The 11,101-nt window shown below is 41.2% G+C and overlaps 1 protein-coding gene across 2 annotated transcripts in view; it reads right to left on the minus strand.

Moving 5' to 3' along the window:
- Positions 1-2,074: 2,074 nt before the first annotated feature.
- DIP2A (disco interacting protein 2 homolog A) overlaps positions 2,075-11,101 on the minus strand; it is a 168,037-nt gene continuing 159,010 nt past the window's right edge. For both annotated transcript variants that reach the window (XM_019523286.1, XM_019523285.1), the window contains 4 exons: positions 9,712-9,786; positions 8,798-8,972; positions 5,577-5,700; positions 2,075-4,118 (listed from right to left, as the gene is read on the minus strand). In XM_019523286.1, coding sequence (XP_019378831.1) covers positions 3,866-4,118; positions 5,577-5,700; positions 8,798-8,972; positions 9,712-9,786 — 627 coding nt within the window. In that variant the 3' untranslated portion in view covers positions 2,075-3,865. The remainder of the gene's footprint in view (positions 4,119-5,576; positions 5,701-8,797; positions 8,973-9,711; positions 9,787-11,101) is intronic.

Raw genomic sequence — 11,101 nt, forward strand, 5'->3', positions numbered from 1 at the left:
CACTTTTACAAATATCCCCCCCATACACACTTGAAAAATAGCATATCATGATTTACATACCAAATCTTGATTTTTAAGAGTTTGTCTCATGATTTTTGACACGGTGGGATTGGCTGCACTGAGGCAGAAAAGGATCTTGGAGTCATTATTGATTCCAAAATGAACATGGGCTGCCAATGTGGGGATGCAGTCAGGAAGGCCAAATGCACCTTGTCATGCATCCACAGATGCATCTCAGGCAGGTCCAAGGAGGTGATCCTCCCCCTCTATGCAGCACTGGTCAGGCCGCAGCTGGAGTACTGCGTTCAGTTCTGGGCGCCGCACTTCAGAAGGGATGTGGACAACATGGAGAGGGTCCAGAGGAGGGCCACTCACATTATCAGGGGGCATCAGGGCAGGCCCTATGAGTGCAGGCTACGGAACCTGAACCTGTTCAGCCTCCACAAGAGAAGGGTAAGAGGGGATCTGGTGGCCATCTATAAACTTACCAAGGGGGACCAGCGGGGAACAGGAGAGACCTGTTCCCCCAAGCACTACCAGAAGTAACTAGGAATAATGGCCACAAGTTAATTGAGAGTAGGTTCAGGCTGGATATCAGGAGGCACTACTTCACAGTCAGGGTGGCTGGGATCTGGAACCAACTTCCAAAGGAAGTGGTGCTCACTCCTACCCTGGGGGTCTTCAAAAGGAGGCTAGATGAACACTTTGCTGGGGTCATTTGACCCCAGCATTCTTTCCCGCCCATGGCAGGGGGTTGGACTTGATGGTCTACTTAGGTCCCTTCTGACCCTACCAACCACGAAACTATGAATACTGGTCTCTGGAAATGTTGGATGGCAGATTGGGGTAACCCAGAAAATGCATTTTTTGCTGCAAAATTTGTAAATCCAACCAAAAGCTTACAAAGAACTTTTTTTCCAAGTATTTAGTTGGTCTAGTAAAAGCTATCACATCTACCCAAAGAAACTTGCCTGCCTAAATCCAACCTACATTCTCGCATTGACAACTCTCAGGATATCATGTTATATGCTTCTATTTCTGAAGTTAAGGCTTATTTTAATGCCCTCCCTACTCCCTTTTTTGCAATCATTTCGGATCAAGACGGACTTCTTTTGGGATACAGAAAGTCGGAGGTGGCCAGAACTCGGCTTCAAGAAATGTATGCTCCAATACACAGAGTCTGTGTGAACAGATCTGCAACATACTGCTTAGCAATACGACTTAGAGAAGCTGAATATTTTTAAGTCTCCATGACCAGACAGATTCATCCCAGAGTACTTGAGGAACTGGCGGAAGTAACTCCAGAGCCACTGGCTATTACATTTACTTACATACAACGCAGCTTTCTAGAAATAAGCTACTAGAAACTGGGGTGTAAGTCTTAAATGAGGAAATGCAGGAGTTAAATTACCCAGCTCCTCTTCTTGAGTTGGGTGGGCAGCCAGCACTATCTGCTGCATCATCCTGGTACAGGGTTGACAAAGGCAGCCACAGGTTTTTGCTACGTGTGTTTTCCCCAAGGAAATACTTACAGGCATTTTCAAAGTACACATCCAACACAAGATCCTGCATTCAGTGGTCTGAGAATGGCTTATGGAGTCTTTAAAATACCTGTCACTCACAACAGCTGCATTCCTCTGATCAAACTATGTTCTTGTCAGACCTGCTTAGTGCTTGACTAGAAGAGTTTAAGGAAGGTGTGGATCTGCTCCTTTGCTAGCTCAAGAGCAGGGATGGTAGAGAAGTTGTATATGGAAGGGTCCCTTCCTGGAAATCTATATTCTTCCTCCTACAGCACTGAAGTAGACCATGAGAGCTGCTCCAACAGCTGTTGCCCATTGCAAGGATTGGGCCTTGAATATGGAGAGTGAACTTTCAAAAGTTCAGCTACAAATAGTTTTAAATAAATTAATAAAAATATCCTACAAGCCATGCTCCTGAGAGAGAAGTGTTTAGCAATTCCCAAAGCAGTGGGATACAGCTGCTATGCAGTGATTTTCTATGTAGGAAATAGTTCATCTTTTATGTGGATGTTCTGATAAAGTCTTACACTGAGCAAATCACATTCCAGGAGTCATTTTAAAATGTTTAATGTGCTTTTTTTAAATCTTACTTTACAAGGCAACTTGTCTCACTGTCACCAATATCTCAATACAAAAATCTTACAATGCTTTATTTGCTAAAAAACTACAACATTAAAATTGGGGTTAGGTAGTTCTTTCCTTTTACCAGCTGTTCTACTACAAGGAATATCCATTAGTCCGTTGCTAATGTTGTGGTACTTAATTCAAACAATAAGTTACACAAATTCTGTACATAATTACAGTCATATTAGAGTTTTTAGGGTATGTATCTGTATAGTACATTGCAGTTAAACACTATGAGGGCACAAAGAACTAACTGTCTATGAAAACCTTTTGTTGAAGACTTTATAGTTTAATTAACCAAGAAGAGTCAGTCATTTAGCATTCTTATGTCAGGGGACTGTCAATCCAGCTTTCTTAGGCACTAAACCAGGCAAATTTGCCTTGAAGAAAAGCCTGGCTGTTTTGCCAAACTCATGCATTATTAAAAAAACAAAACAAAACAAAAACCCCCCAACACATAGCCACGAACTCTTTATTAGCTCTATAAAAATAATTATTTTCTAGACTCGTGCTTGTCTTCAAATACATGGAAGTATTTGAATAATTTCACATTCTCTTTCTGAATTAGGTTCACTGAAATAATAGATCAGGCAGAAACTTCAACAGCTTAATTAGTCAAATGTGACTCAACCAACTGGATATTTTAGTTTGAATAAAGGAAGTGTGCCTACATACGACTAAAACATGAAGGTTTATGCCATGGCAGATCCAGCTAGCTTTGATGTTGGATATATTTTTCATGGTGGAAAAGTCATTATTCCGTAACTTCTGGTGCAGGATACTTTGGGAATAACATATTGGATGATCGTGCTTTTCAGACATTTCCACTAATGATTTAGATTTTATTGGCTTTGGAATGAATAGCTCAAAAACTTGGCATTATGCAGGGTAATAATTAACAGCTTTATACTATGAAAACAAGCAATTTTACTATTTAACTAATATGAAATTATGAAAACAAGAAAGCAATTAAGCCTCTTGTAGTAAGTAGTTAAAACTGGATACTAATTTATCTTTCTACAATAAAGTTCACAATATTACAGAATCCATTATGGCACTATTAAGTAAACCTTGTTAAAGATGCAGTATTTGTTTTTGCTTGGTATCAAAAGACTGAACAATAGCATAGTTCTGAATTGAGGATTGGAGTGAGTTGTTTGATCAGAATGGGGATGAGTCAATGACTAAAATAATAAAAAAGGCTGCATTTTAACATCAAACATGTGCAAAATTCCTTGCAATACAGTAGAGGACAAAGTGGAGATATACAAAATCTTGAAAGTTATGTGCCAACAGAGTTATCATATACATATCAAACCAGCACACTGAAGAAAAACTCCAGGATGGTTAACCACAACTTTCATCAGTGTTTCCCGAGTCCTCTTCAGCTGGTGTTTTCTCCAGACCCCAGTCTATGTTTCATTATGCAGTGCATTAAGATACTGACATTCATAATTATTGTAAAAAAAATTGGTCCTTGACAGTTTCTAATACATTTCCTTCAAGAATTCCAGTAATTTCTCAATCCTAATATGGATGTTGTAAATGCTATATTGGGTTTACAAAAGCAAATGCAGTTTGAGAGATGAAGGTCCATGAAGACTGGCATCTGTTATTCTTGGGTCTTCAAAAGTTAAAGAGCACAACAAACTGATAAAGATCTTATTCAGAAAGTCTCTATAATTTTGGTGCTTCAGCCTCTGTGTGGTATTAAGTTTTCACATGTTGTAGGCAACATAAATAGGATCCAATTGGTCAGCTAAAAATCCGTCTCTCAAGTGCATTCGTTGCTTTTCACCACGAGAATTGATAGGAATAACTCCTGGGTCAACAATTACTACAACACCCACTATCAGATAATGTTCTTCCAGAACTACATTTGTTACTAATGCAACTAAGTCCAGTGCTTCCTGCTCCGAGCCTTCTAATTCCACAACCACCACCAGCAAGTTGGTCCATGTAAACACAGCACTGTTGGTATGAAACAAGCATTAATTGTTAAAAGAAAAACTTGCATGAATATAATCACTAGAGGAAAAAAAAGATATACTGAAAAAGTCTTAGGAAAATGCTCAAAATAACCAATATTGTAAATCTATACAAATGCTAGTGATAAAAGTATTCAAAAGTCAAATGTTAGAGCTGAAGAAATCATAATTCACTATACTTCATGTACACTTTATTACACAGTAATCACAGAGCTTCTTTAAATCTACCTTTTCTGCTATACAACCAAATGTGTATATAACACGATCATGAATTTAAAAACTATACTTTAATGTGAAACTATAAGGGGAAAGAGTTAAGGACAGAGTTCCTTTCTTAGTTTCTCTTCACATACCAATCCAAGCCTCTCATGTCTTCATTTAGTATTTCAAATTTAGGTGTTGGGTGAAAACTAGAAAAGAACTTGAAGGTGGGGGTGGGGGGGAGGAGGGTGTGAAGAGTGTGCAAGGGGATCAGCAGCTGGAATACAGACTGGTTGAAATGGAAGCTGCTGATCTAGGTACATTGCTTCTCTGAGCACGTAACTTCTGATCTGATGTTGGATGTCCACTGCACAAGTTCACGTGAATGCCTACATGTGCCCAAGTTTGCTCACTCTTCAAATCAGGAAGACAACTATGTCAATAACTGTTTTGGTTCTTTATGTTTCAGCCACTTTTACTACAGTCACGTATGTTCAAGAAAGCGGCTAGACTATTTTAAGTGGCAACGATACAGCTTCCTGCAGCCCCTTTCATTCCCCAAGTCAAATAGCTGAAGACATTTCGCTCAAACTTTCAATCACAAATAACACTTTCAGGTAAAGATCAGAACATGGAAAATTTCAGTTCTCAAAAGATGGTAAATTAAAAGGAAGGTATAAAATCAGAATATTGATGTGCTCATGAAACTTGGTAAAACTGCAGAATTGTCAAAAAGCTCAAAAAGAATATGCCACGAAAAAGAAATCTGCACAGGTTGACCAATAATTTCAAACTCAATTTGTAATGCAAATTATTCTTAAAGAGTCTTCTTCAAAGTGACTTAAAAATGTCCTTTTCTTAATTGAGCATTAAATCAAATCACCTGAAATTTATGGTAGAAGATGTAACAAATAAGGTATAAGCCAAGGACAAGTGTAGCAGTTTTCCACAAACTACAATGTGCATTCATTATGGAGATGCAACCTATTGATAAGGTTATGGAAGGCCAGAACTGAAGTTTGCTAATACACTATCTCCTTTGTGGATGCAAAAATTTTTTCCTTTCACCACTAGTTAATGTAATTTGCAAACAATTTATTTTCTAGTGATAAAAGTACAAACACATTAGATGTTAAAAAACCTGGGAAGCTGCCAATGTGGTAGTATGTGTTGTGAAATGTGTGCTCTCCCGCTTAAAAAAAATAGGAGGCAGCAAACAAAACTTGTTTTGAATTCTTACCATTCAGCAATGCTCTTATGTGCTCTAATCACTGAAGTCTCAATATCAATGGGATGATATCTCATTCCTCTCAGCTCCAGCGTTTCATCCAAAGAGCCTACCACATACAACGCATCATGCCTCTCTGCAAAACAGGGAAGATATTCAGGGTATCAACAGAACATAAGGAACAGAAGTTCTCAATTCATATGTATTTACATTCATTAACTGCCCTCAGTCTCATGACTTCCTAGGAGAAGTGGCATTCACTGCCACTTCTCTGGTAGAATTGTTTTTGGAGCCAGTCTAGTAATCCTTTTACTGACTTGTGGTGAGAGGAGTTAGATGACTGGAAATAAAGAGGTGGGTCATCATGTCCGATACCCTGCTATAACAGACACATATCATAAAACCCTCTTCACAAATTGGTCAAGCTCCACTACAAAACCTATTAGGAATAAAGAAAGATAAAAATCTACCCAAAACCTTGGTGCTGGGATAGATAGGAATCCAAAGCATCAAGCCAGACTGTCCACATTTACTTTTTGCCAGCACATCTGTTAGTTTAAAGCAGCTCATCTACCTCCATGGTATTTATTCCCCTGAGAGCAAGCAGAACCCCTCCTAGCTTTTGTTTTGCCAAGCTAAGCAAGCCAAGGTCTCTTAATCCCTTTGCAAATGATCAGCTCCCTGATTATCTTAGCAGCTCTGCTCCACCTGATCCAATCTGAATTAATCTTTCTTCTCCGGACCTGTTTCAGCAATCTCCCAAATTGTACAATCATGTAGTTACTCATTATATAGGCATTAACCAAAACAATAATTCTGTAATTTAAATTAACAATGGTGATATTTGAACTCTTTTACAAAAGCAGCATTTTAAATGAGTTTTTCAGGAGTTAGATTGATGACTGCTGACTGTACTGTTGCATTTCTGTTGTAAAATAACCCACCCACTTCTCCACAGGAACTATAGTTCTTTGGGACATGTTATATTCTGATCTTTGGGGTGCAAGTATGCTTCATGTGCTCGACACTGGTTTCTTCTTTTTTCCATTCATTTGTTTGCTTACGTGCTAAGTAGCAGAATTTGTGCAGCTCAGCCTGCACCATTCTCACTCTCCAGGCTACAGCAGCCATGGAGATCAGAGGGAGGAGACTCTTCCACTGCCCCTCAGTTCTTTTGCCAAAACAGAATCCTAGACATAGGGATTTTGGTTATTAGATACAAAGGATGGGCTCCAAAATCAGTGGAGATCAGCACACGTCAAAGAACAGAAATTACAGGAGATGAGCAGTCATGCTTTGAATTCCTCTCAACGGATTCCACTTCCTGTTTTCTCAACAGGATGGGTTTGCTTGACTAGGTTTCAGTTGTTAGAAGCTTGCAATGAAGAGCAGTGTGCTGGGAATGGTCAGACAGATCTCCAGATCTCTCCCCTTACACATCTTCAGCATCTTACAAAGGAATCTAGAGGTTGTGGAAGGCCTTCCTGAATGTGTCCTGGCATGACGTAGATTCCTAGAGGGTCCTCAAGAGAAGGAACAGGCTTCTTTTATCAGAGGTGCAGATCTTTTTGGGAGACTGGATCTTTGTTATGTTGCTCCAATGGAATCAGGACCAATGGATATCTGAAGACATCCCTTGGTTACTCCAGGAGTGAAAACTGGTATAAGGCCAATGGAAAAGTTGGTCAGACTCATAAATGGCTTTAGTGCCAAGGATGAAGTACTCAAGCACAGAGGTGTGCATTGAAGGTCTTTGTGTCAGAGTGCACAGCGCTGGAAGCAGTATGACACTTTCAAGATAAAGAAACCGTAGCATTGATTGGCTGGATCTTCAATGCTGGAGCATCAGAAAGCATCTTAGAGCCATGGATCTTAAATGAATGGTCGTATCTATAAAACTTTAGTTTCTTGCTTGATCCTTGCATTTAATCCTCAGGAAGTGCATACATAACCTTCTTCCTCATACCTGATAGCATCATAGCCATGAAAAGTCTATGGGAAGTCAGTCTGAAGGAGACAGAATGCCAAATGGCTGGTACTGAGGTAGGCAGAAGCTGTCAATTGCTTCGGCAAGAATAAATTTCAGGTATGCTCTCTGGACTTGAGGGTTGTCTTGAAGGACAAATAGCACATCAAACAGTGGTCTGAAACATATCTCTCTCTCAAGCAACTGACCACTTAGACTAGCTGTAATAGACTGGCAAGGCACAGTAAAACAATGGACAGAACTTAAATTTGGAAAACTACCAGAAAGGACAGGGTACCCTCAGTTAAAGGAGTGGAAAATGATGTGGAACTGTATCTTGTGCAAATACTACCTTCCCTTTATTTAGCTTTAAGTAGTAAGGGATAACAAAAAAATATAACTATAAAGCAGCAGGAATTCCCCAGGTAGGAAAGATGCGCTGCAGAACAATGGATACTGGGGATGCTCAATCATGAAGCACAGATGGTGAGAAGCAACTTGGTTGCAGCCTCTTACATACTTGGCTATAGCACGAGAGGTGGAGGTACAGGCAAAACATATACTATTTGAGCTCATACATGTTGCGTGCATGCATACCATTGTATTCAAGCTCTTGAAGGAGGATTCCTTTTACAACAAAGTTTATAACAACTCATGTATTAAGATTCCTTTTGTTAAAGAAAGCAAAGTACTAAAGACAGGCCTGGGGTTTTTGTATTCTACTTGAATGGGAAAATACTCATTTCTTCTGCTGCCTTTTTATGTTCACTTAAATATTTTTATTTTAAAAATGAAACTTATATAGAGATTCACACTTGATTTTCTAATCTGGAAAAACTATGAACATTTTTGGTCTTCATCTCTGAAGAGCAGAATTAGCAATCTCACAATCAGAAGAGCAATATTAGGCATCACTGATAGCTGAGAAAGGAGCAGAACTAAGTGCAAAGGGAAAAATATGCATCTGATATGCCTATGTAATTAGGTCCACGCTGTCAATTCAAAATGTAAAAAAGCAAGGTGATCACATTGTAAAAGTCATCCTGTGGACATATACATTACCTATTTTACTTGATCATTCAGAATCAGTAGAGTCAACAAAAGCATGCACATCAAGGCCCAGAATTCCTGTGGGACTGAGCCAATCAGAATCATGCAAGAACAGATCTTCATTCCCTACAAGCTTACTCTTTGTAGCCTAGCTACATAAAGGGTTACACACCTGTGCATATTAGAAACAATACCAAGATCTTTTCCCCCCCCTCACCTCCACTGGCATCAGTCAGTTCAGTTCTGCGCAGAAAGCCCAGGTACCCAGTCCGTGCCCATATTGTCTGAGTGTCTCCAAAACTCAGCCGAGCACTGAAATGGTCAGCGTGTAGTGCCTCTTCTCCATAGACTGTGTAGTAACCTGTAGCATTGTGGGGACTACTCACCCAGATCTAAACCAAAAAAAAGTAACCTCAGTGTAACAGACAGTGGTATGTTGCTACAAACAGACAGCAGAATTTCTTGATAGAATAGACATCTGTCACACTGGCAGTCTTGTTGCCTAAAAATGCCAGGTATTACTTCCTTAAAATAATTAGTTTTTGCTACATGGAAAACTGAACAAATAGGAATGGACTGGAGATACTGTGCATGTAGCAAAAGTACACTTCAGAGGACAGCACAGTTCAATTAAATGGATTTATTTCAGCTTGATGCAGGGACAGAAATTTATTTTAAAAGGCACCTTCCATCAATAGGGCTTCTTGTTTCAAACAAGACCCCTTCCCCCTACGGAGTATGTAATACCAATGTAGGCAATTTGCTTTCTTTGTAAAAATTGATCTGTAAAAAAATCAGGAAGTACATTACTTTGCATTACTTTGCATTGATAAAGATGCACCATGATGAAAAAACCTGGGACATTCTTTGCCAACTGACTGCTAAAGAGGTTCAGACCAGCAAAAAACAATGCCTCAAGGTGCAGAATGGAGAAAGTTTGGAAGTCTACTTCAGCACACGATAGAGTTCCAGCTAACATGGATATGGATAACTCTCTGCTAAACCAAGGACGTTATTTTTCCATCTTGCCAACAGGCATGCAGAAATTTACTATTTTAAATCTATAAAAAAAAAATTAAAAAAAAAAAATCACTGCAGATGTTAGTGGCTACACAGGCATTAAATGTTTACCTCTCCTAAATGTGAATCTCCTAGAGGTCCTTTTGTTTCAGTATGTGCTATAATAACCTTTACCCCAGGCAGAATCTGCAATAGGAAACAAATATTTAAAAAATGTACCTAATATCACCTCTATCTTAATCGATTTAGTGCTACCATATTTGCACTACCATAATTCTAACCTCTCTCCCCCCTCACCTCTTGTTCCGTATAAAGGGCGAAATGTGAGGTCTTTTACTCTAGAGCAGGGGCAGACAAAATATGGCCCATGGGCTGAATCCAGCCTGCCATCCGGCCCATAGGTGGGTGCCCACTGAGCCCTGCCCATGTCTGCTGTGCCAGCGCGCTACGCTCCCACCCTTGCGTGTGCGAGGGCCCTTGCCCTGGCCAGGGCACACAGCGTCCAGGTGGGATTATTGCTGCTTCTGCTGCAGCCACCCAGGGAGCTGCTCAGCTCCCTGAGACTCCAGTGGCTTCTTTTCCTGTCACGGCTGTAGTGCTCTGGGTAGCAGATAGGGAAGCGGGGACAGGAGAGGGGAAGCTGCAGCTGGCTGGGAGTACAGGGCCAGGGCCAGCAGAAGCGCAGAGCCCAAAGCATGGGACCCACACCTAGTGAGGCGGTAGGAGTGCAGAGCCTGGGTTGGCCCAGTTCCATTGTGCAGGGCTTCCCATGGCTCATGTGCAGCTCCCGGGACTCATGCACCACTAGGGGGAACCCTTCCACGATGGAGCCAGCAGCCTTCCCCACTCTCTGCTGCCACTTGCAGCTCCCAGGACGCTGTTGGAAGTGGCAGGGAGTACCACATCATGGAGCCAGGCCTGTCAGCTCCACTCCCCACTTCCTTGTGGAGTCCCAGGAGCTGCCTGTGGCATCAGGGAGTGGGACCAGGTTGCCAGCTCCATCACACAGGGCTCTGTCCTGCAGTGAGTGGCTCTGGCTAGGTCCTGGGAGCTGCTGGGAGCCTTGCATGATGGAACTGGGCCAGCCTGGCCCTGGTCCCTGCTGCCACATGCAGCTCTTGGAACTGGCCAGAGCCACGTGCCACTGGGGGCTCTACCTGTACGGGCCATGAGCGACCCGAGGGCCTGTCACCTGCTGCTGCCAGGGGTGGGAGCTGTGCCATGGGGAGGTGCCCACATGCACACCCCACCATACCCAATACCCACGTACACACACCTACACACACCCTGAGACACAACCACATCCTCCCTCACACCCCACCCCACCCCACACACAATATGCAAGAGTAAGATTTGATTTTGAGCTATTATAAAATCATCTCTATACACTATGCAAACACGTGTAAATCAGGACAAAAATATTTTTTGAAATATAAATTTAAAATGTTATAGTAGGCATTTCATAGTTTCATAGTTTCTAGGGTCGGAAGGGACCTGAGCA

The sequence above is a fragment of the Gavialis gangeticus genome, unplaced genomic scaffold (genome assembly GCF_001723915.1).
Source record: "Gavialis gangeticus isolate Ggan-Ray unplaced genomic scaffold, GavGan_comp1, whole genome shotgun sequence".
Taxonomy (NCBI): domain Eukaryota; kingdom Metazoa; phylum Chordata; order Crocodylia; family Gavialidae; genus Gavialis; species Gavialis gangeticus.